At 38.0% G+C, this 26,261-nt stretch overlaps 3 protein-coding genes across 4 annotated transcripts in view; all 3 read right to left on the bottom strand.

The window, feature by feature from the left end:
• LOC145212464 (DNA-directed RNA polymerase II subunit RPB2) overlaps positions 1 to 12,981 on the bottom strand; it is a 48,291-nt gene extending 35,310 nt beyond the window's left edge. For both annotated transcript variants that reach the window (XM_080080591.1, XM_080080593.1), the window contains exons 1-2: positions 12,807 to 12,981; positions 5,082 to 5,157 (exon numbers count right to left, since the gene is read on the bottom strand). In XM_080080591.1, coding sequence (XP_079936717.1) covers positions 5,082 to 5,157; positions 12,807 to 12,822 — 92 coding nt within the window. In that variant the 5' untranslated portion in view covers positions 12,823 to 12,981. The remainder of the gene's footprint in view (positions 1 to 5,081; positions 5,158 to 12,806) is intronic.
• Positions 12,982 to 18,749: 5,768 nt separating this feature from the next.
• LOC145212100 (52 kDa repressor of the inhibitor of the protein kinase-like) lies at positions 18,750 to 23,054 on the bottom strand. Its single transcript, XM_080080120.1, has 2 exons — positions 20,745 to 23,054; positions 18,750 to 20,582 (listed from the first exon to the last, which is right to left on the bottom strand). Exon 2 carries the CDS (start codon positions 19,806 to 19,808, stop codon positions 18,993 to 18,995), a length of 816 nt encoding a protein of 271 aa, XP_079936246.1. The 5' UTR covers positions 19,809 to 20,582; positions 20,745 to 23,054; the 3' UTR covers positions 18,750 to 18,992.
• Positions 23,055 to 23,122: 68 nt separating this feature from the next.
• LOC145213083 (52 kDa repressor of the inhibitor of the protein kinase-like) lies at positions 23,123 to 25,543 on the bottom strand. Its single transcript, XM_080081322.1, has 2 exons — positions 25,355 to 25,543; positions 23,123 to 24,206 (listed from the first exon to the last, which is right to left on the bottom strand). The coding sequence occupies exons 1-2, from the start codon at positions 25,541 to 25,543 to the stop codon at positions 23,214 to 23,216; spliced, it is 1,182 nt and encodes a 393-aa protein (XP_079937448.1). The 3' UTR covers positions 23,123 to 23,213.
• Positions 25,544 to 26,261: the final 718 nt, after the last annotated feature.

The following is a 26,261-nucleotide window of genomic DNA, read 5'->3' as shown; positions in this document are numbered from 1 at the left end:
CATACAACTGGTTGCCCTTGTAACACTATTGCGCCAAAGAAATCTTTCGTTTGTGGTGCCCAGTAACATACAAATACATTTTACACTTTAGGGGCTTGTGGGGCTAATGTTAGGACTACAGGGTTGAACACAACAATCGACACCTATAAATGGCATACTATACAAGAAATCCAAATTTCAGCCAATTCTGACACTGTTTAAAAAATCACCCATTTTAGGGGGCTAGCAGGGTAAATACTAGGGTTATCAACAAAAACAAAGTGGGATGCACATCTACATGAATATATCTACCATCTGTGTAAATTTCAGCCAAGTCCATCAAACATTTGATGGAAAAACGAGTCAGACAAACTTTGGGTAAAAACACCCATTTTAGGGGGCTAGCAGGGTAAATACTGGGGTTATCAACAAAAACAAAGTGGGATGCACATCTACATGAATATATCTACCATATGTGTAAATTTCAGCCAAATCCATCAAACATTTGATGGAAAAACGAGTCGGACAAACTTTGGGAAGAAAAAAAAAAGGAAGAAAAAAAAACAATTCGAGTAAAATCAATATGTGTCCCCTTCAGGGAAGGGGACCCATAAAAATGATCCATTTTAGGGGGATAGTGGGGTAAATATTGGGGCTACAGGGTTTAACACAACAATGGACACCTATATATGCCATATTCTACAAACTATCCAAATTTCAGCCAATTCCGACACCATTTAGGGGTAAATATTGGGGCTGCAAGGTCAAACACAACAATCATCATTTGTAAATGGCAAACTCTACAAGCTATCCAAATGTCAGTCAATTCTGGTCCTGTTTAAATAAATAACCCATTTTAGGGGGCTAGTGGGGTGATTAATGGGTTTCTTCACCCTAATGTTAAAAATATGAAACCGCAATGACCCAATCAACAATTCTGTAAAATTTCGTCCAAATCGGCCAATGTTTAAAATTTTGACCACTAGGAAGAGTTTTAATCAACAACCGTAATGACTTGTGACGTCGTAAGTAAGGCGATTATTTTTTGACTAAAAAAAAATAATAATAATAAAAAAAATAAAAAAAAGTCAAAATTTTGTCAAAATTTTTAGAATAGGTCAAAAAAAGTCAAAATTGTTTACAAAGTCAAAATTTTTTACAAAGTTAAAATTGTTTATAGAATCTGCATTGTCGTGGTGTTGTAGAGGTTGCATGTCAGTGAACGTTTCATTTTACACCTTGTAGCCTACTTTATACTGTTGTAAATGGCCCATTGTCTACTTCTTGTGAATCATAAACCATCAAGTGATAGAAATAATTAGGTTGACATGGTGTGATGCTCAACACACCTCAAAACATGCAAAATTTTGGTAGGTCCCAAGTCATTTTACGGCAGCTGTAAGTTAGGTGCAGCTCTTGCTTCGGTTTTGCTTTAGATACTTTGTGTATCTTTCATTTAGACAAATGTATTGAACAATTTTCGTTGTGTCTTAGCTGCAGTTTTTTGGCAGTGATTTATGATTAGCTCATTTCCCTTTTCAGAATAAGCTAGGTATGCATTCAGATTTTTGCCCTTCTGTTAGACTTTTGCACATTTTTCGCTCTAGTTAGATTAGCCCAGGGGTCCGCAAATAGTGGGCCGTGACCCAAATTTGGGTCCCGAGACCTTCCAGTCTGGGTCGCGAAATATTTTAAATTTCCCATGAATATAAGCATTGCATCTACACTTCTACAGTATTAATGAATTTCAGCTTTTTTCAACCTTTTAATCATTATTGCATTGTTACGTATGACTACGTAACTGTGACATACAGTCTATGTAACAATGCAAAAAGTTAGGCGCACCTATGCAAGCATGCGTTTTCTTATTAGCTGTGTTCTCAACACAGAGCCCACAGTTCTCATTTGTTAGAATAAATACGTTAGTTTACCTCCTGTTTTATGTAAAAATAGCAACTGACAATAGCATAATAGCAGTCTTAATATTGATATTTAATTGATTAGTATTTTCCACAGACTTGTATTGCGGACCCCTGGATTAGCCTACAGCCATATTTTAACTTTTCGTACAATAATGCGTCATTTAACCACTTGAATTCTTCATAGGTCAAAAATTTGTCAAAAAAAAGTTTTTTTAAACTCAAAATTTGTCAAAATTTTCAATTTGTAGGTCAAAAAATAATCGCCCTAGTCATAAGGCTATGAACAACCCCCCAAAAACAATCTGCAAACACTTCCATAACGCAGCCCAGAAACACAAGTGACCAGGGGCGTATCCAGAAATTTTTAAAGGGGGGGGGTCCAACATTTTATTTTGGGAATTTCCCTAATGACATCATTAGATCTGTGGAAAATTTCCCAAAGCGATAATGCTTCTGTTAAGTTGCACAATGTCAAGAACGCACTAAAGTTGGTGACTGTAGAAGGCATAAATTCAATAAACGTCGATCTAATGTTCGTGACAAACTATTACGTGTTTGGCGGGTCGAAACAATACAACATTAAACGTTTTTATGTTTTTCCACTTTTTACTCATTTTACATTTTTAAAATGCAAAACAGGTTGATATGCTGCACACGCCACTGCAAGTGACATATGACCCATGGACATGCTATTTTAGTTGCATTTTTGTCTGTAAGTCAATAACCTTATAACGAACAAACGCTGTTGTTTTTTACGACCAAACATTTCCATTTATTCTGAACTTGGAGCTGAATCGAGGCATTATTAGCCAGACAACGCTCTACTGTGAGCTAACACATCACTTTATGACATCACAAACAGTTTTAACCATCATCACGACAAGTTGTGATGAAGTTATTATTGGGCAACAGTTTAAAGCCCTGGGTAATATAAAAGTAACACTACGAGGCGTCAAAAAGTAGATGCTGTAATTGTCACTAAAACAGGCGACCCAACAGAATGTTCAGGCGACCCAACTTTGGGTCGCGACCCATAGGTTGGGAACCACTGGTGTAAACCATTGATTGCTGAAAATGACTGCCCTTTGGTCCGTACAAGTGTCATTATTCTGTTGATGTGGGACAATAAGAATACTACTGGCAGAGGTATCTGTGTGCGAGGGAGGAACATGTGTGCCTATAAGTCTAATGTGGCTCTTTACGGTAACACAGTAAAAAAGTGACTGTTAGGCTTTCATCGGCTGGCCACCCCTGCACTACACCTACAACAAATATAAAATCTGCCCAACTTAATTTATAAAGGGAATCAAAAGCATGTATTTTGTACTACATTTGTTGTCAGTAATTGTTGTGCTATAATTTATCTGTTATGCTAGAAAACAACCCAGCAGCATGTGAATTCTATACATTTGAATAAGAGAGGGTCAGTCAATGAATGCATACTTTTAAAAACAAATGTAGAAAAACAGGTACGTACAGGTATAGGCGTCGAGTTTTACGAAAAATATGACATCACTTTATGTTACGCCACTAATGAGTGCAATCGCAAGTACTCAAAGCCTAACAAACTACCCACAGAATGCAAAAATTCATCATAATTTGGAAAAAACGATATGTTTGAAATAATATTTAGTTGGCAATTGCAAAACGTTACTGTAACGTTTGTCATTGATTTAGCAATGGTTAAAAATGTTTCGTCAAGTAGTTGCTGCTTTACATCCTGAGATAACCATTTATTACAACACATTCGCATTGTACACGGCCATAGGCGCCGAACACGGGTATGCCGGGTATGCCACGTATGCCACGCATACCCGAACGCAAACCTGGGGTATGCGGCATACCCGAGAATCGGACCAACGTTAGTCATGCGTTATTCCTTCATGGAAATTTTTCTGATACAGACCAATACGTAACTTACACAATTGATTTCAATCGCGTTTATTGTTTCACAACCCATGAATTGTTCGCATTTATTACAATTGTGACAATTGTAACGCCTTTAGGAAGCATTGGAATTTAAACATTAAAGGGTGGTAAAAAGCACATCAAAGGTATTGGCGCTGACACTGCGCCGGCTATTACGTCAACAACCACGTAATAAAAAGTTTAGCGTTTGTAAACTATGCCTCTACCGCAGGAACAACGGCTGTCTAATTTCAACAGAAAATACAACAACGCTTATTGTTACGTCACAAACGTAAGGTTGGAACTTTTACAAAAATTAACGTGTTATCTTGTCGAAAGTTTCTGGCAGTTTAGGACACCGTTTCAAGTACACTAAACTTTAAAATTAATTATGCGTCACAAACAATTCACTGCGTTAAATATGCGGCACGTTGTAAACGAAACAAGCGACTTTAAAATGTAAAAAAAAACGATTTTTGTAATGGCTAGGCCAGAAGTGTTTGCTCTTTTTTATAATAGTTATTGTAGAGAAAATAAATGTTTACACATAAAAGTAATTCGTGACGTAAGATTGCGTCCGAGCTAAATCTTTTTTATCTTTATTCCGCCTCCCTGTAATTTCGGCAAGTGGGTCCCATTTTTTAAATGTACAACGCAGTGTTACCGGGCACAAACATGCATTGATTTACAACAGTAGCAGAAGGGCCTGGCGGTGGAATTCTGGCGTGTAAACTCGCATACTGCAAGCTTTAACGTAGTCTCACCCTACATGGCGACAGGAAATTAATTTGGTATTTCATGACGTCATTTTGTGACGTCATAAAATATGGCATACCCGGGAAAAATTTAAAGTCGGCGCCTATGTACACGGCAAAAACAAATTATAAGGTTTTACAAAGTGCATGGTCAAAATCCTATTGCAACAACCATCTCCCAATGTCTTTTCAGGACAAAAAAGCCCATTAGGTACAAGTTGATTTACCATTAGTATACAAGGCCTGGAAAAAGTTGTATATATTGCCAACAATGAGTTGGTGAGTGTAAAATAAAATTAGTGAGACAAGATTTATTAGTCATATCTATCTCATATGTAATAGTTTCATCTTAAGTTGGTCAAACATATCTTGCCCAAAATACATTGACAAACAAATGGTTGAGAAAAAAAACAGAAGCTCTGTAGGCAGTCCCTGTCAAGTGCAAAACACCATGCACTGCTACTACTTTTAAACTATTTCAAGTCAATATATGGTAAACAGCTTTTAATTTCAATACCTGATGACAATCCAGCATGCCTCTTGCCACAGTTCAGGAGAAATGTCCTCATCATCGGCAGCCTGAAGTCCCATAGCTATGAAAGAAATACAATAAACGTAAGAGTGCATTTTACCAAACCACTATATGTCAGATGTGAACTTTATGACTGTGTGTCCTATGTGTTACTGTGTATCCTATGTGTTACTGATTTTCTGCAGATGCAAAGTTGTGGATTTCAAGTTTTGATGAAAAGGTACAGATTCTTTTACAGACGAATCCGGTTAATCGCACACCAGTTAATCACATAATCCGTTTAATTGCATCACAATTAAAAATCCCAAACTGTCGCCAATCGTTTCTTGAGAAAATCGTCCGGTTAATCGCAAACCGGTTTATCGAATAAACCGGATATTCACAGCGATTTTCAACAAAATATGCGATTAACCGGATTGATGATCTCTATGTGAAAGTCGAACAGACTAAGTTTTTCGAATAAAAACTGACATAATGATAATAAAATCCTCTGGAAGTAATGTATGCGAAAAAGACGTAGATGCATGTTTGCATTCTACACCAAATAACGCATCTAATTTCAAAGTTGAAAATGACGTCTCGACCATAAAATATTTTTCAAAAAGTTATTAGGAGATTAAATCGGCAACTTATCAGTTAGATCAGCGAATAAGAAAGGCATTTATTCCTCTAGTATTTGTTGCTGGTTTAATTTTTTGAAGCAATGATCACACGTTGATCACGTGACAGTCACGCTAATCTTGCAGCTGCAGTTTTGCTGAGTAAGCTAGAAAGTAGCGCCACAATCTGAGTCTTTAAAGGTTTGCTAAAATCAATTATTCTTTTTGTCAATTGGATAACGGGTGATAATAATAGAAAGTGATGCCGCTCGCCATTGCACCAAAGCGCTGTAGAATGTGCCGAAGTTTTAAGTTTGACCAAGTTTCGGTCATTTACTTTCGGGTTTGGGCTTGCTTACAAATATGCACCTAGCACTTTGTCGCTTAACGCGTTGGTTTGAACTAGAAAACGAAATAGGTCAGAAACAACAGGCAATTTTACGTGTATATTAAGCAAGAGGCCTAGCACATTTATAAGGGAAGCTACCGAAAACAAGAATAAAACGTCATAAACCCTCGTCATAGGGAAGTTCCCAAATTTAAATGTTGGACCACTTGGCTACGATGCGATGTAACATATCTTTTCAAATATACCTGACTGCAAGAGAAAGCACAAATCAAGCGAACTGTGGCGTGTGCGCCAATTAAGGGGTGTGTGTGCATTTCTACTGTTTCTTCAACACACTTGGGCGATTGCACCATAGCCACGACAGCTAGGAAGCATGACATCATGTATTGCGCTAAGAGTAATAAATCTAGTTTTGACTTGAAAGTACTTTTTTCAACGAAAGAGAGAAAATACTGCTCCGTTGCCATAGTTGAATGTCACTGCAACTTTGTTTTCGCTGAAGTGAAAATGAGCACTTTTGTTAACGGCTTGTACTGTTTACATAGCAACCGGATTATCGCATAATCCGGTTAATCGCATCAAATGCCCTTGGCAAATCGATGATGCGATTAACTGGATTCGTATGTATTAGCAAAAACATCAGAAATTTTTAAGGGCTCCACATTAAAGTTTGGTAATTTGATAATGATGCTTTACGATTTATCTTGTGTTAGGTAATTTCCCATTTAAGTGTAAGGACAACGAATAATGAAAAGTTTTTGCACAAATCTTTGCAAATAATACAAGCCATGGCATATCACATGCCATATTTTTTATGATATCACAAAATCTCGACACAAAAACATGTTTTGCTATGTTACGCAACACCGGATGCCAGAGGAAAATGATAGAAGTTTTGTAATTGTTGAAAATAAGACAAAATAAAGACTCAAATCAAAAACAAGGACACTTTTCAGAATTAAGGACAAAAACTTTTTCTAAGACCTTCAAAATGAGGACAAATCTTAAAATAAGGACTGAATGGCAACCCTGCATTTAAATGTGCTTGGCCACTAAAATACTTGTAATTTACAGGTTGAACAACTGGTAGTTGTTTCATTCCCTATTTCACTTTCCGGTTCAAATACAAGATGCTTTGTCCTAAATATTAAACAGAACCAAACCTGAAAAAAACAAGCCTGAGACCAATCAAACTTGCAACTTTGGCACTTTCTGGAGCTCAAAATTGCAAAGGTAAGCACAATCAGCTTCCATTTCGGACGGTATTACAGAGACTGACAAATTGAGAAGATATTTTACCAGGAAGGTGGCTTAGCACATTTTGTCATTGCATTTTGACATACACTACAACCTACTTTAAAACATTAATATATTTCCTATGCTTATTTTATGTTTCGTCCCATTAGGGATGTTCAAAGTAGAATAGCTGGGTATTCTAGAATAATTGTTTCGAATATAGAATATCGAATCCAATTCTTATATTTTTTTTGACTGTACAATCATTAATCTTGACAACAACTAAAGTAGAAAAACATATTCTTCATTTATAATGTAAAAAAGAACCAACCAAAACAAAAAAAACACTGGGAAAAAACTTTGCACAACTGCATTGAAACTAAATGCCCAAAATCCACAAAGCCAGAAAAATTAGCACAAGGTTAAAAAATAATTATAACAATTTTATTCAGTGATTTTTATTGCCTTCAGTAGAAGAAACTATGTTGTAAGCATGCTGTGGACTGGTGCCGGCCCACATTAACTTTCCTGTCGGTCTGCCAAATGTATTACAATTTTATGTCTTAATTGCAAAATGCAAGATGTTGAAGGCAGAGGAATTGTGTTGAAGTCAACGCACTACTTTCTTGCAGAAATTTCATTAGAACTGCGTTTAACTACTATGATATCAAACAGACAGCGGCAAACTTCTCATTAAACTGAAATTTTATACTTCTTTTAAATTGCATATTTTTGTCGTGATTACTTTTGGGTTGATTTGAAATCCCCACCGGTCCGCAAAATTTGTTTTGAAAGTTTACCAGTCCGCAAACTAAAAAGGTTGAGAACCACTGCCAGGGTTGGGTAATGAGTCCTATCAGTCGAGTCTCAAGCCAAGTCAATAGGGGTTCGAGTCCCAAGTCAAGTCGAGTCACAAGGGGTTTGAGTCTCAAGTCGAGTCAAGTCAAATGAGGTTCGAGTCCCAAGTCGAGTCAAGTCATTAGCGGTTCGAGTCAAGGCATGTCCCAAAAAGTTTTTGCAAGGAAAGGTTAAAGGTTAAGATAGTTAATCTATTTGAATGGTTCATCGCGACTTTTTTACCTTAAAAACGGACACCGCTTCATTACAGTGAACATATCTCATCAACATACCTTTCTTAGAGTAGGGTCAACTTTAATGAAACACGTTAATTGACACTCATTAAACAGCGTGGAAAAGAACATCAATCTGTTCAAAGGAGTTTTTCAAAACCAAAAATTCATATTTAACTGCATGCGCTAGAGCGTTTGTTCAATAATATAAGCGCTTATAAAAGCAAATACTTGGCTTTGACATGTACTGCATTCAATTACCTTAACCCAAGCAATAAGTACAACGCTTAATGCCAGCGTAAGAAAGTTTGTGCATGTAGCAGCGACTTTCACGTTACGGTAATATTAAGCAAAAATAACTTTGCACAGTAAACTGCTGCTGTTGTTTGGTTGAAGCCAACTGAACAGGTTATTAATTATAAGAAATTTCCGTTTTGTTGTCCGAGTCGAGTCTCTACTAAGACGAGTCCAAGTCAAGTCGAGTCTTTTCACAACTGAGACTTGAGTCAAGTCAAGTCTTTTAAAAAGGTGACTCGAGTCTCCCCATCACTGACCACTGCCCTAGTGTACAAATATATAACGTTTGGTAACCTAAAGCAAATGCAAAAACAGGCAGCCTAGCAAACAAAGTTGAGACATTGGGTGGTTAATTTTCAAATCCCAATTAAACTACCTGCGATTTTGCAACACAAAACGTGAACTTTGCAGCGTTTACTCACTACATTTTTATGTTTGACCAAATCGTCATATGTTTAGGGTTCCTTCATTGTTATTGTGATATTAACAGACAATCCCATGTTTTAAATCGCTGCCTAACGCCATGACCATTAAACGTTTCTTGTTGCCAAAGTCGGAAAACAGAAGACGTTGCAAAAAGTCACCGGTACGTCGTTTAATGGCATAAACGTAATGGCGTGATGAGATGCGTATCAAGTGCGTTAATCGTTAATTATGCTTCCAATGCACAACCATCGTTAGGCCGTTGTTATACTGACTCGTGACTTGGCGTTAAGGTGTTGTATAGCGCTCCCTGATTTGACGGCGACGAGTCACTTGCCGTCTTTTGCAACTGGTACAATGACAGGGCGTCGATGCAAAAACGTAAGGGTTTACTCTTATATCGGTTCCAATTACCCGTTATAAACGGCAAAAATGGATTCGAATCTAACTGGAGTCGAATCCAAAGGATTCGATGTTCTACTTTGAACATCCCTACGTCCCATATTAGCCATCTTCTTTTATAACCTTAGTTGTTTCTGCAGACAGAAACTCATGGGTCCCCACATGCAAAGTTAAAAATAATGCATTTCAAGAGATAACCATGAGAAAGTCGGGTGTTGTAATGCAAAAACAGTGATCGATACTGGATTTAAATAATAATACTATGTAGTAGAGTACAAACTATACAAATCAGATTCAGCCTAGATATTGTTTGAAGTATGTCCTATTTACCATTCTTTTTCAAAGAAAAGGAGTGGCATAATGGGGTAAAACAAAAAATAGACACCTATAAATAGTAAATTATACAAGCTACAACTTTGCAAATTTCATTTAATTCTAAGCTTTTTTTAATTTACTTATTTTAGGTGGCTGTAGGAGTAAATGTTGGAGTTATAGGGTTAAACACAACAATCAACATTGATGAAAAAACAATCAACACAGGTTCTGAGGATCAGCTTGGTTTGTATAGTGTCTTAGTCTTAGTTTAAGGCATTAACTGTTTTAACACCTATAGTCAAATGGGGTAAAAAAAAAATTTGCTGAAGTTGGGGTAAAAAAAAAACAATACCCTCACAGCTAAACCAAATTTTTTTTTAAATGCTTTCTTTTTCATAGGATGTATTTGTTCTCTGCCTAAAAAATAAGCCACAAACCATTCTCAGATTTTGTTTCTAGACAATGTTCTGCAGGTTGAAACAACAGTAGTAAAATGTGTATGTTAAAAAGTCTTCAACAACCTTTGGAAACTTTTAGAAAAAGTTTGGTGTCAATGACCTTTGTTGTGTGTTGTGTCATAACTATGACCTATTAAACAAAAAAGACTCCACTTGGCTAGCTTCTAAATTTTTTCAGATATCTTGTTGTTCGTTTTTACCCCAAACGGTTCTATAGGAATGGGGTAATAAAAAACTATGTATTGCACTCAAACCAAAGTTGTATAAAATTGCTTTGGGGGCCCACTTTTGGAGGAATTTTTGCCAAAAAGTATACATGCATGGCTAAAAGTACAAATTAGGATCCAGGTCTAAAGAAAAATGCTACAAAGTAAGAAAAAGAGGTTATCAAATCATTATGTGGTAATTCAAGCAGTTTGGGGCAGAAAATTAAACTTAATTTCAATAAGGTTTTAGGTTACATGACCGGTCAGCAAGTGGGTGAGCTCTATTTAAACCTAGTTGCACACCAACAAAAGACTGGTAAATGACAAAAAAGACCAAATCAAAGGCAACAAATGCAGTGCAATAAAGGTACAAAGCCATGGAAAGTCTTAGCACCAATTTGAAAGTGTTTTATTAGTATACAGACAGTTTGCTAACTGCTGTAAGTTTGGTTTGCAAAATTTCGAAAACAAAGTAATTTATGTGGCTTGTGTTTTTTTGGCTTATTCATTGTAACAAAGTTATAAATGAAGTTTCTGTCTTATCTTTGACTTTAAGATGGTTCATAAGTTCATGTATTTGAAAAGTTCCAAATGCCACTTAACTTTTTGTAAATGGTCCTTATGTCGACTTGTTTTTTTACCTATACATTGTTTTTTTAAACTGGGGTCCACATAGCGATTTTTCGGGGGACTACGGGAGTCAAGGCTACAAGTTCTTCCAAAATCTTAAGCGAGGTCAGATTGTGCACATGCAGGGGCGTATCCAGAAATTATTAAAGGGGGGGGTCCAACAATTTTTTGGGGGGAAATCCCTAATGACGTCATTATGACGTCACACGTCGTTCAAAACGACGCGTTATGCGGCAAAGCACTTTTTCCAAAATTGGCGGTTTCTCTACCCATCTAATTGACAGGAAGAACAGGCAATTTTAGCGACAGCTTTGTAGTTTTCTGATTTCGCCGCTGCTATCTAGCTTACTCAGCCACACTGCAGCTGCAAAATAAGCGTGACTGTCAGGTAATCAAAATCGTTGCTTAAAAAAACAGGGTCCAATTTCTAAAGAACTAAATCTCTTGCTGAAGCGGTAATCCTACTGTTAAGTTGCGCAAAGTCACGAATGCACTAAAGGTGGTAACTGCAGAAGGCATAAATTGTGCCTGGCAAGTAACAAATTACCCTAATAACATAACTCGATTTACATCGATCTTATGTTTTTGACAAACTATTACGTGTTTGGCGGATCAAAGCAACACAACATTACACGTTTTTAACACTTTTACATTGTTCAAATGCAAAAATAGTTTGATATGTTGCACTTAGTGCAGTTACCACTAAGCAAAAAACTGCTACCAGCGTACTAGCCGGAACGTAACTTTCCGATTGTTAGCGCATAAACCTCCTTATTAAACCCTTGTTACGTCACAATTGGCGATTAGATAACAAGCGACTACAAGAGATTGAAGGCTAGCGTCTTTGAGATAACGACTCCCTGTTATCACGCAGTGGTAAACGGAACGATTTTGGCCTATTTAATGTACGCACAACTTTTTGAAAAGGGGGGGGTCCGGACCCCCAAAACCCCCCCCTTGGATACGCCACTGTGCACATGTGCCAAAAAAATGGTTCCTTGCCATACAAAGTGATCATAGATTTAGTGCCTAATACAATCTTTTGTTTTGCTGACATACATTCGGCTTAAACAAACGTATTTATGTTGGACCGCCATTATTTATTAGTGATGGGACGATACCAGGTTTTGAAGCGAGTACCGATACCGAGTACGAGTACCACATGTATATACCTTCGATACCGATTACCGAGTACTTAAGTACATTGTTGTACGTAGTTATAAATCACTGGCTAATTTATCTACCATAGTTGGGCTACAGGTGCACACATGCACATGCGGAAAAATGTAATCTCCACACGATAGCGAAAAAAATATACGTAACCAGATGGAACTTTTTCCCGATTTTGTGTTGTCCAAAGCAAATTTGGCATAAAGTTGCCTGTGTTTTTATGTTGTAAACCGACCCCAAACCCCCCTAGGATACGCCACTGGCTGTAATGGTAATCAATGAGCTGATTGATTGGGGTTAATTTTTTTACACCACAATTTCACATTCCACAACATTATAACTTTCCTCTATATTAAACCTTGTATGTTTCAACAATATTTGTGGATAAAATAATGTAAAATGGGTGAATCAAACTAAAAGTTACAAAATAATTTTAAATAGTTTGCAACGTGTTGCAAAGATGAAACTCTTGGGTCATTTCCTTTATCAAGTGCTGTGATTCTAAACTTTCATGTAAGTGGGTTGTTGTTAAAAGTGTTTCACAATTTTACTCACCATCATCTTCATACATTGTTGGTTTATCAACATGTATTTAATTTTCCTGTCCAAAAGTGTATTTCATCAAATGAAGAACCACCAAAGTCAACAACTTGAAAAACTCCACAATTGTATTTTAACAACAGGTTAATTGAATACTAAAAAAGTTAACAAATTTAAGACTAAAAAAAACTTAAGTGATAGTCTTGCATATTAATAATAGAGGTAAATAATATATATATATATATACCAAGAGTATTACACCTATGCAAGCATCGCGCACAACATCTGGCCCGGAACACAAGCAAAACATTAAATATATTTGATCTAGAAAAGACAGAATGCTAAAAATTTAAACCAGTACAAACTCAGGATCATGCAGAATTCAAAACTGCAAAAAATTGAAAATAAATCTGGTTTGAATTATGGGTTTAAATGTCATGAGTTTTAAGTCTGCAGAACATGGCAGTTTCCGATAAGATCTCAGGCATCTCGGCATCAAGACCCTTAAGTTTGGCAAGACCAATTTCAGCAGTGTGCAAAGCAAGCAATAGAGGTCAATGCACAACCATTAAATGCTTTTGGTACAAAATTTCTGCATGTAACCTTAAAAATTTGCATGCAAAAAACATTGTTTTAAATCATGCATGCAGCTGCCACAATCTGCAGACTGGTCGATTTTAGCAATTTAAAGTAATACGGAATGACAGAAATGTTGCAAATTACAACCTTATTTTGGCAGAGAGAAAATAATTTCCTGACCTTATTAGTACTGGTAAGAAATATTTTGTAGCAAATCTTTTTATGTTACTTAGGTACATCAATTTTTTGACATTTTTGGACACGAATTTTTAAAATGTCCTGTGTAAAAATTTTTGGGCGTTGTAACGTTTTTAGTTTTTGAGTGAAACATTCCGCACCTGAGATGTCCCGCAATAGCATTTTTGCCTAATGTCAGGAAATAGCTGAATAAGTTTTAGGCAGGAACATTTTTTATTTTTATACTATTATAAAACCTCAACCCAACCCTAATAGCACTAACTGTCAGCTATTTAGCGGTTTCCACGACGTCCCGCAATATTCAGCGTTTTAGTGTCAACCCACCGTAGTTTAATTCGGTAAAAAAGGAGACTATAATTAAATTTAAAAACACGTACCAGGCAACAGAAGCAAAATTAATATTCATATCAGGGAGCCGAACTGCTAGTTCACGCATTTATGTTTGGTCGGGTTCACTTTATTTTGTTTTTAGAGGTTTAGGCTTTTTTCAAAAATATTTTTGGGTTCAAGTTTTGTTCCGGTTTGGGCAAATTACCCGGTTCAAACTGGTTTACAAAATCTACCGGTCTGTATTAATCTACAGGATGTATCAAACAAAGCTATTTTGACTGTGTACTGCATCACACTTTATGTTATTTTGCATATTCTATATTCCGTTGTTCTATAAAGCCATTAATTTTCTTATGCGCAATGATAAAAAATATGGGCTTTATTTTTACCGGTTTGATTCCGGTTCAGGATCGACACTAAAGCAAACGATTTTAACTCCGGTTTGGAATTTTAAGAAAATGTAACTTAAGGTTCGGGTTTAATGAATGAATGGATAAAACCACTTAAACCATTGGACAGGTTCAGCGTTCAGCCAGGTTTAGGTCCAGTTCGACACCCTGATTTAAATGCGACTGGAGCACTTACTAAATAGAAACTATAGCTTTCAGTTTGAAACTTCGTCGTCATGTCCGTTTTCTACGTCTTATCTAATCCAAAGTCCACATAATTTACTGTGACGGCGTGCCGCCGTGCCTATGCTTGAAAGTTGTAATTATGATGATGTACAATGGTACATGTATTGTATCCGAGAATTTCATTCCCGCATTATTTACGCTTGATTGCCCTCAAACTTTTCTTGCGTTTTGACAAAGGACCACAGTTGATTTCTCTATTTTTCGACTTGGCTTGATTCAATTTTGTCTCATACACTACAGCAAGTATGTCAAACATTCGGCTCGCGAACCTGCAAAGTAGGCTATACAGTGAAAAAATAATAGTTGAAAACTAGATGGAAAGTTTGAAAAGAAATAACGAGTCCGAGTCGAGTCTCTACTAAGACGAGTCCAAGTCAAGTCGAGTCTTTTCACAACTGAGACTTGAGTCAAGTCAAGTCTTTTAAAAAGGTGACTCGAGTCGAGTCATTGACTCGAGTCTCCCCATCACTGCAATTACCTGATTTCCAAACATCCCATTTTTAAATGCTAAAATTACGTTTTGTCAATTAGTTTTGTCTGTAAATGACAACATTTGCAGGTGTTTAAGAGTGCATGGTACTTACTGTATCTACAAGTAGATACAGAGCAAAACACACTATGTTTGTCACTGATAAAAGTAAGTGGGATTTTTTGGGGTCGCGGAATATAATATTGGGGTCGCGAAACAATTTTCGTTATTATGTCAGTCACAATAAATGGGATACGTGCGTACATTTATTGTTCACACATCATTCCCGTGTAGAGGCTACCAGGGGTGCACGACCTTGCGGCCGTACAGAGACGAGTTTGTGCGCCGTGAACATGTTTATTAGAATATATGTACTGGTGGCCGTGATGTAAATAAAAACTCTTTTGCCAAAAAATTTGATTTTAAAACTGCTCTAAACACTTTGTGTGGAACTTAAAAGAGTATACCAGCCTATAGTAGCCATATGTCTATTGTGTGCAAACAATGCGAAAAAGCAGATACCACAAGCGTCACGACGTCGTAAAAGCTAAGACTGTCAATTTGTGTATGACGTTAGAAATTAATTTAGGCTTTTTAGGGCCCATAGACAGTATATGTATTTGTAATAAAGTATTTCTTAACATCAGTAATTTTAAAACACAAGCAAGCAGGCAATAAGCGTCCGCTGGTGAAATAAAGATCTGTGATGCGGCCGTCATAGCGAAAAGGTTGTGCACCCCTGGCCTATACCCATCAAGGGGTCGCGTAAAAATTTCTGTTTTAAAAAAGGGTCGCAGAGCAAGAAAGTTTGAGTAGCCCTGTGCCTAGACCAGTGGTTCTTAACCTTTTTATCACGGCCGAACCCCTATGACATTCTTCAGCCTTTGGTCGAACCCCAACAAGTTACATCCTTTATTCATTATGTGCTTTTGACCATACGTTTTAGCTGCTAACAAAGATTGGTAGCAATGCGCACAGCGGCACAGTATTCTTTGTTACGTCAAATATGTTTTGCCATCTGGCAAATAAAAATTTAACAGGCTTTGTGATGTCCAGATTTTTTGGTCGTATGGCCTATAAGGGGAATAGTATGTTGTATTTCGTGTGTTACGGGCCATGTAAGTTTCAGAAGTGTGACAATCCGATTTCGGAATAATCACTTGAGAATTCAGTAGCCTAGCCCAGTGCTCTTCAACCTTGTTTGGTTGTTGTGACGAACTCATGCACCCTGTTTACTTAAAAGGTAAACTGAGATAAATAGCGACATGAAAAATCGTTATGCATATCATCTTGTCAATTAACTCCAAGCATATGTTCGCGAAAGTATCAATATTCGATATCCTAACATCACCCGAATGTAACACGTACAGCCACTATCAAACTAGACACGGGGATAAACCATTGCTGATTCTCAAAAAGATGGGCTATTTCCATTATAGTAGTAGTATAGTATAATCTAAAAATGAATGCGACGTTTTAATCGTATAATGATTATACGATTAAAACGTCGCATTCATTTCTAGCCATTACTAATAAAGAATGATTGTTTGTTGTAATCGGTGGTCTAATAGGGCAGGGCTTCCCAAACTGGGGGTCGCGACCCCGGAAGGGGTCGCTTAACAAACTTGAGGGGTCGCAGAGAGCTGTACCAATTTCTGCAAAAAGTAATCAATACACTGGCGCGGAGTACGGGGGTGTGAGGGTGCCGCACACCCCCGGCCTTTATCTTTGTATAACGTCAAAATCGCATCTTTGTTCAAGTTACGTCGGTTTTAAAACGTTTTCAGCCAAGCGCAAACGCGCTTGTACTGACGCTATTGATCGAACAGACGTCGGTTGAAACGCAACAATTGCAATTGTTTTAAAATACCCAGGCATTTTAATGCAGCATAAACATGATATATAGAGTTATAAGCGTTTAAGCATTGTTTGGCGCAATAACTTTCTCTGATAAAAATATGCAATAAATTTCCGATTTTTAAGCAGTGTTAAATATCTGTTTTCAAAGCACTGCAACGGCCTAAACTTGGTTCAAGGTGAGCTCAGTTTAGGCGTCAACAATACACGATTTGAAACTTGTATTGCTTTTACTTTATTTTCCGCCCTAACAACTTACTTAAAACCTAAATCGTTGTGAAACTTGCCGACTCGGTAAATCGTCCTTTACGAACGTGCGTATGTTCTCGACGCACAGCAAACGTTCAAACCACACGAAGAAATTGTGACAAGTGCCCATTTGCAAAACAATCTGTCAGAAACTAAGGCTAAAGCACGTAAAAGTTATCGGTGTTTGAACGTGTAAAGTAGTAGACTCCGAGTACCGGTAGGTTGTTTTTAGTTTTCGCTCGAATTCGGCGTTTCAATAAATACAACAAAGGTTTTTTCGCATTGTCTATCATATTATCCGTGAAGGGTCGCGAAAAATTTAAAGAGATTAAAAGGGGTCGCGATCAAAAAAGTTTGGGAAGCCCTGTAATAGGGTATACAACCATAGGTAAACACCCAAAATTCAAAAGATAGTTCACGAGACGCAATAAAACCCTCTTAAAGGGCCACACCGGGTCGCGTGTCTGAGACCCCTGCATTAGGCCAATATAAAGTATATAAAGTATATTACGACGTGATAAAACATGAGTGTTTAGTCATTTCAGAAAAAAACGGAAGTTGATCGCGGGATTTTAGCTAGTTACGCAAAATTGCGCCTAAAAATGTCGCAAAGACAGCATTTGACATCACAGACAAGACAAAAAAAACTTTACGGCTGTGTGCGAACCATGCATTTTTGTTACTTGTTATACAAAAAAGGCTATTGGTTAGCAATGGAGAAAGTCGATTCTCAATTCTACTTTGATTGAACTGATTCAATGGCACAAAACTGACGCCAAATAAGATTATAGAATTACTTCAACCTTTTCGCGGTCCCCCAAAAATTGACTCACGGACCCCTAAAGGAACGCGGACCCCAGTATGAGAAACACTGGTTTAGTCAGTAGTGTAGCTTTAGTTTGGTGTTGTAAACTGTATCATTTACTATAATGTTAAAATACACAAAAACAAAAATGTAAAAAGCTACGGATTTGGGGCGGCACACCCAGCATCGACTTGCGGCACACCAGTGTGCCGCGACACAGCGGTTGCGGAGCACTGGTCTAAACCTTCAGCGGGGGCGATCTCGTCTATCAACGGGGGCGATTTCGATGGTGACAATTTTGGCGATTTTACTTCAAAAGGGGGCGATTTATACAAGTATGTACAAGAACTGTGAGACTCAGCTAACTTAACTTGCAGATATAATTCGACGTGCAAACAAACACCAGGGACAAGGGACGAATCAGCTTAAACATTCTGCTATTTGAATGCATTGCGTTTTCGGGCGTGTGTTCGTACTTTTTGTAATCTCGAGAGCAAGGTTGGGCATTTCATATGCCACAGGGGACACATTATTTACTACGTATGGTGACGAGCCATACTTTTTCAATACAACGGTAACAAGCTTTACCTCAAACTTATTTCTCTTTCGCACTTCCCGTAGGGTTATAGGGCGGACTTATGACGTCATTTCATGTGACGTCACTAATACGAGCAACCACATCAGTTCAAACTCAAAGCCCAACAAACATAGAATGCAACGTTTGTCAAAATCATAAAAAGTAAATTTTTGAAATAATATTTGTTTGAAACAATTTGCTGTAACGTTTATCGGTAAAAATGTAATGCGCCTCCTGGCAGTAGACTGTGTAGACCTCTCTGTTAGCACCTGTTGTGCCTACTAAACTCACAATATCAACTAAATGCTGGTTAGCATAAGGCCCTGTGAAGCCCTTACTCTTGCTGTAAGTGACGAACGTTATAGTCACGATTCGATCGTATACATGTAACACTTGGTATGTTTTTTTTCACGGAAACGAATGAAGAATGGAAGAAAGAGAAAATATACACTTACGTAATACGACACAGGGAATATACACTATCTACAATTCTACATGAAGTCTAAACGTCTATTTTTTTCGAAAATTCCACAATTACGTCGTCGTAATTCAATTTAATATCGCGGTGAATAAATAAAGAGGCAAGGCCATTCAATCGAGGTTCACCCATAGTAGAACGCAGGTAATTTTTGATGTACTTTAATGTACTGAATGAACGCTCACTTGTTGCGGTTGTGACTGGAAAAGTCGCAAATATTTGCAGCAATTTCGAAATGCAGGGAAACGTCTGCAGTTCACTTGCTGCTTTCAACGCAACAATTGTATTTGTTGGTTTGACTTCTTGGCGCTTCCAGTGGTTTTTCCATCGCAAAAACTCAACTTCTACTGTATCTTTCGGTCCTGGAAGGAATCGACCAAACTCTTCAACAGCAGCTTCGATCCGCCCGAACGGTTCGTTTACACAGAACTTCGGAAGAAGAGACTGCATGGACAGTGCCTTGGCAGAGTGTTCATTAAACCGTTCACGAAGCTGTGATATGGCAGTATCAATGAAGGGGTAAAAAACATTTCGCTTGTAGTACGACGCTGGAGAATCGGCCGGTGCGTTTCCTCTGTGAACTTGGCGTCCAATAATTCGGGGCAGTGTTATAGGACCGCCATGGCGTGCCTCGGCCTTCGAAAATAACATTGAAAATGTGTCATCTTCTCGCATCTGCTGCAATGTTTCAACGCAGTTGTTTACAGATGCTGAAGCCTTATGCAAATCCAAAGAGACAGTTTGGAGGAGCATTGCTAATGGTTTAGTAACTTCCAATACTCTTGCAGTAACCTCAAGAGCAACTAACAATGATTGCTCACTGATAGCTCTCATTAACATCAGCGCTTTACCTCCGTTGCGAGGACACGAAGTCAAAGAATCTAATGCTGCGACAACAGCAGGGTAAAGCTCTCTGAATATTAAAACAGAAGTCTGCTTTTCGACCCATCGTGTCTGACAGTGTTGCTGCAGTCTTGTGTGAGCGCTTTCTGGCCCAGTCGGAAATTTTTGTGCGGGACTTATTCGAAATATCTTCGAGTTTAGTATGGCCCATAACTTGCTGATCGGAGATACCCCATAGATTTATCACTGGCGGGAGACAGGAAAGGTAACATCGGGCCCATGTTAGATTATCGCTGATTTCCCTAGGTAGGGCCTTATATATGGGCCTAACGTGGAAGTAGCCTGGCCAAACGTATCCCTGCTTTACACCAAATGCAAAATACCCGCTACAATTATTTATTGTCATTGTACTTACGCGCACTTAGGCAGGGTAACAGGGGGCAAACAGGGTAAGTTGGGGAACGAATATAATAAACAAACGAACAGTTTAAACGGCAGGTTGGGGCAAATGTCGTTTAGGCAGTATTTTGCCATTTTGCCAGATGCAACCTTTGCCCCAAACCTGGATTTCATTCCATGTCATCGCAGTCTTCACATGGTATGGTGTCCGTACTGGTGTTGCTGTCACTCTCATTTGTTGAATTTTCAATTTCTTTTTTCTTCTCTCCTGGCGCCTCCCATTCCAATCCCCAACACCAGCCAGAGAAACTTTAACTTCATTTTCGATTTTGTCAATTGTTGCATCCTCGTAAGATGTGAATTGCAATACTCCTAAGAAAAAAAATTATGGTTGGATGAATGAACCCAACTACACGTACAGTACAAATATTACAAAGCGAAATGACATTTTAAGTCATTGCAGTTAAGTTCGCATTTATTGTAGTAATTCACGTTTTGGAGTCATTAAACACATATATATACAAAGTGACTCACCAATAATCGTCAACACGACAATAAACGGCTTATCTAATAAAACCGACGCAGCACCGTGCTCCACGGAAGTCAGCAACGAAGAACTAAATCACGTTGCGTTATCACAAAAAACTGGTAGTCGATTATTACGTCACACAACGCAATAGATTACAACACAAATTGTACCGAGGAAATCCGGGAATCAACAGAAATCGGCAATTACTGGCAAATAAGATGTAACATATACAGAGTAAGTTGGAAAAATGTAAATATAGTGTTGCTAGCAGTTAACGTGGCCTACATCTAGAAGACTTTTACATATGTCATTATACATTCCACAAACCTGCTGCCTTATGGCTTGTTTCATGAAGCAATGTATTCCACAAACTTTAATTAATACCTAGAGTCTAAACAAATACACTAACTATTTTATGCACTAACGGACTTTAAACAACTTAAATCCACCTAAACACGCGACACCCGCCAAAACCTAAATCGTTGTAGCAAAATCAAGTCTGGTCCCTTGCCAAACTCTTTTAAAAAGATAAAACGCGGGAATAACTGGACTCACAGTGACGAAACCAGCCAATAATTTTAAAATATTTCGCATAGTTTGTGCATTGTATGTTTCAACAACAAAAAAAATGTGTACAGCGAGTGTAAAAAACGCTCTATTGATAATTTATATGCCCACGCGTTTTATGTAGGCCTATAGGGCAGTGATTTTCAACCGGTGTTCCGCGGAACACTAGTGTTCCGTGAAAGATCGTCAGGTGTTCCGCGAAAAATTTGCTGGTTTGAATATTGGATTCTAATGTTTTAGACCAGGGGTGTCAAACTCGTGAGGTTCGCGGGCCACATTGCAGTTTGGGAATTATGCCGAGGGCCGCATGTGATTTTTAATCTAGTTTTATACACTGAAACAACCTTTTCGCTACGACGACCGCATTGCAGATCCTTATTTCACCAACGGCCGCAAATTATCTACTGGTTTTTGTTAAAAAATTACAAGGAAAAGATTTATATCATATATATACCGTCTATTGACGCCCCAAAAGCCCAGATTAATTTCCAACTTAATGTACAGATTAAGCTCCACAATGTGAAGACCAGCAGTTTTAACTCTATTATTATGTCATAATCTATATTGTGACACTTTTTGTACCTGTTTTTTTCGCATTGTTTGCACACAATAGGCCTACAAAAAGTCTGTCGCATATGGCTACTAGCCTGGTAATACTCTTTCAGTAACACAAAATCTGTTTAGGGCAGTTTGAAAATCAAAAATTTTGGCAAAGGAGTTTTAATTACATCACGTCTGCCAGTGCATATATTTTAATGTGGCCGTACGGCCGCGGGTTGTACACCCTTGACTGAAACTTTAAGGAACGGTTTAATTACTATCGTTTCTATTCATAACATATGAATTTGTATGTATAAATTTAATTTCGGTAAACGTCAGTTTAAATAATAGCTTTGAACTTGAAAAGAAAGAAAAACTTAGTATAATTGGATAAAAATCTGACAAAATACTACAATTGTTGTTGACTGTTCGTGGGCCGCGAGTTTGACAGGCCTGTTAAAGACTTCTATGGTTTAAATAGTGTTTTATGTCAAACACCGGTCGAAAATCACTGGATTAATACAATAGGCGGAAATAGGTTTTCTTTTATGAAAATAATTATCCGCCATCCCCGATTGGAATGTTCTGTAGTGATTGGCTTCATTTATTGTTGTGTAATATTAAGACTCGTTGTCTAATAATGAAATAGCTGAATCGCGGGTAAATTGCTGACCGTTGGTGCAATTTAGCTTTGGGTGATCTTTAAAAATAATATAACATTTAAACGCTGTTTCAGTCGACACGAGATTCAACAAATTTTCTGATGTTCAGCATAATTGCTTGCGCGGAAAACGATGAATCACGGAACAGTCAGTGCTAGGCGAATATTGTATTTAGGTACAATACTAGTTTTCGTAAAACTTCCCCCGACTCTAATAGCGCTATATAAGCGTTTTCATCCGTTTTAGTGATTACGTGATGTGCGATTTAGCGTTTTAGTGTCACCCTGAGCCTATAGTTGTTTCATTGCATCAAAATTTCGTTTGGTGTTCCGCAAACATATTTTAATGTATAAAGTGTTCCGTGGCTCAAAAAAGGTTGAAAAACACTGCTATAGGGTATAAGTTATGTAGGGTAGATACAAATTTAAACAGTAAATTTGATGTAAAGTGATTGATTTGGCAATAACACAAGATTCCGAAAATACCATCGGTACTTCCACGATTTACCCATGGGTTATCGCAGATAATCATAGAAACAGTTTTCCACAAGATTAACATAGTTTGCAATAACATGAATTAAAATATTGTTTAGGCCTACTTGTTAAAACATCGTCTCCACAACCTCAAATAAGAAAAATGTGTAAGAACACTCATCTGAGTTAATCTAAGATAAACCACTGCTAATTCGAACAAAGACCCAAATCCCTAGTTTGGCCCGGGGATAACTCCGAGATATTTTCTGACTGGGGGACAAACAGATCGTATAAACGATTGCAGAGAGGCCATCCTTTTATTGGAATCAGAAAAGAATACGGCTGTAGATTGAATAGTGGCTAGTGCCGCAGATATTGCTGGCACATTTGAAGCTTTGGCCAGACAGAGATTCGGGTTGTGTGCCGCACAATGTACGTAAACAGAATTTGGACATTTGTCTCGGACATACTTTTGCACGCCATTATGTTGCCCAGACATAGCTGCTGCGCCGTCATAACCCTGGGCCACCATAAAAGAAATGTCCACTCCGGAGTCTAGAAGTATACCAATAATCTGTTTTGCCAATCCTTTTCCAGTTAAATCTGGTGCCTCGGCAAAACATAGGAATCTCTCGCAAATGCGGAAGTCGCGAACGCAGCGGAGACACAAGCTCAGTTGTTCCTGCTGCGAGAAGTCGGTGGTTTCGTCCGCTAGAATTGCAAAAAAGTTGGACTCACATACCTCCCTCACTACAACCTTACGCATTGTGATATCGATGGCTTCAATCAGCTCATTTTGAGCAATGGGGGAAATATACTGCGCATTGCGAGAAGCTTCATTTATATGGCGTTCGAGAACCGTGTCGCCAGATTGGACCATAAGCTGAAGGAGAGCTCGAAAGTTTCCTTGAGAGTAAAGGTTTTCTGAGTCAAGTGCCAATTTGCCGCTGTCTCTGTGGCCACGGAACGCCAACCCCAGTCTTCCTATATGTTTCACTGCTCGTATAATTTTCTTCAGAGCATCTCTGTTTTTTTGTCGCTGCGTTTCAAAAGCCGAATTCGCTTGTTGGGAAACGTTGCCAATCCCATTTTTTATGCGCAGGCGTAGTTCTGTTGCTTGTCGTATACATTCACTGTGAAAGCCATGCGCAAGATCAGTGCTCCGCAACCTTTTTTTACGCACGTCGCACCACACGAGCTTTAAATTGTCAGCGGCACACTCGACCTAAAAAAGATGTACGAGACAGCACCAAACACAATATGGATTTAGTGAGATATGTGGCATTGTTTACATGAGCACAATCGCGGTATGTTAGGCTCAATATTTAACAGAGTGACTCGAAGTTCGTCAAGGTTTTTGAAGCAAGATCGTTTGTCATGTTTTATCAACAACAAAGAAGAAAAGCTTTGTTCGCACAAGTAAGTTGTGCAGAAATGGAGCAAAATTTCCGTAGCTGCGTTCGAAATTTTTCGAACGACTAAAAAAGCATTAAGCCAGGAGTCTCAAACTTCTTTGAGGGCCAAAATCATTTTTTTAAGTTAGTCAAGGGCCACATTGGAATTGTTAGTAAACGTAACATGAACAAAAATAGTATGTGCCTAAAAATGTTGTGCAAATATGCCATTTAAATGTCCCTAAAAAATGTGTAATGCAAAATATACAGTGTAGCAGAGGTAAAAACCAGTGCAATAAACTAGTACGTGTGAAAACAATGGCATACAATGACGAAACAATTGAAACATTTGACGCAACAATTGGAATTGCCGATTCTCAAAATGAGGGACTATTTCCACCATACGATTAAAACGTCTGATTGTTTCTTGTAATCGGTGGGTGGTGTGACAGGGTATTTAACCATAGGTAAATAACTAAAACTTAAAAGTTAGTTCGCGGGCAGCATAAAAACCCTCGAGGCCCCTGCATTTAGCCAATATAAAGTATATTATGACGTAATAAAACATGAGTGTGTGAGTAGTTTAGCTTAGTGTTGTGAACTGTATCATTTGCTATAATGTTAAAACACACAAAAACAAAAATTTAAAAAGCTACGGTTTTGGAGCGGCACACCCAGCATCGTCTTGCGGCACACTAGTGTGCCGCGGCACAGCCGTTGCGGAGCACTGCGCAAGATGAGACGTCAAATAACCATCTTTTCCAGTTAAATGTGTATATTTTTGCAAAGGAGTTTTGACTAATCGATTTAATTTGACTCCGCGAATCTCCTGAGGAGCAAATATAACACAATACTTGCAGAAAAGTCCTTTCTTTAATTGTGAAAATGCAAAGCAATCGTAAAACCCGCTGATGTGCTACTTTCCAAGATATTTTTTTCGAGTTTTTTCACCTTCTTTGCGTTCGGAAAAAGGCCATACAAAACTGTCAGATGGAGACCAAACATTGTCAAGTAATTCCAATCGCTTCCTGTCATCAATAACTGGTGTATCAATGGCATGTCCAATATCTAATGGCGAAATAGCATCCGAAAGTAATTCAAAAGTCTTGGGAGATTTGTTACCCTGGCTTGTCGAGGCTATTTCTGTTTCTGAATTTTCCGAGGCCATTTTACGTTTTGGCCAAAAATATGCGTTTATTTTATTACCTCGCTTCATTTTAAACAATAGTAACCTAAGTTGCTACCTCGACACAGTTGTTTCTAACAGTGGTTGCTCCTTAATCAAGTTGGGAATTATCTTCACTTCTATGAGTGTGACATAACAAAGCTATTATAAAATCCATTGTAACGTCATACGCGCAGTTGGAAGCCAAGTGACCTAGATCGGCATGCATTGTTTATTGAGATGTGTGACGAGCACCAATGCGTTACGCTCATTAAAAAAAATAGCGCACATTGCTGTTTACAGTTTTGTCTGGAATTGCAAGATTCAATACTAAAACAGCCGGTCAAAATTTCTTGAGGAGGGGGCATGGCACACTGTTGCTGCATATGAGCTGAGAAAAGGAAGTTCTCGAATAATCGATTTAAGGCAGCAATGCAGAAAGTGGTTGTACGAAGAAATTTCGAGAAATTAAAAAAATACAGAGCTTTGCACTTGTTTACGAATTACTGTGCAAGTCTAGGTCACTTGATTGAGCTAATTGTGACGTAATTTTGTTTGTGTGATATCATGTAATTTAGACCAGGGGTCCGCAAATACTTTTTGGCGCGACCCTAAACAAATTGCTCTAAATTCTCGCGACCCAAGCATCAAGTCTGTGGAAAATACTAATCAACTAAATATTAATATTAAGGCTGCTGTTATGCTATTGTCAGTTGCTATT

Source organism: Phallusia mammillata, chromosome 2 (genome assembly GCF_965637545.1).
Source record: "Phallusia mammillata chromosome 2, kaPhaMamm4.hap1.1, whole genome shotgun sequence".
Classification (NCBI taxonomy): domain Eukaryota; kingdom Metazoa; phylum Chordata; class Ascidiacea; order Phlebobranchia; family Ascidiidae; genus Phallusia; species Phallusia mammillata.
The sequence above is the reverse complement of the archived record's forward strand: the minus strand, read 5'-3'. Positions and strand labels throughout refer to the sequence as shown.

Bases quoted from the DNA above. Each gene is read 5' to 3' on its own strand.
- LOC145213083 (XM_080081322.1), bottom strand. From the start codon at position 25,543: ATGGCCTCGGAAAATTCAGAAACAGAAATAGCCTCGACAAGCCAGGGT. The intron at 24,207-25,354 runs GTATGGCCTTTT...CATCTTTTTTAG, and splicing joins GGTCTCCATCTGACAGTTTT to GTCGAGTGTGCCGCTGACAA.
- LOC145212100 (XM_080080120.1), bottom strand. From the start codon at position 19,808: ATGTTAATGAGAGCTATCAGTGAGCAATCATTGTTAGTTGCTCTTGAG.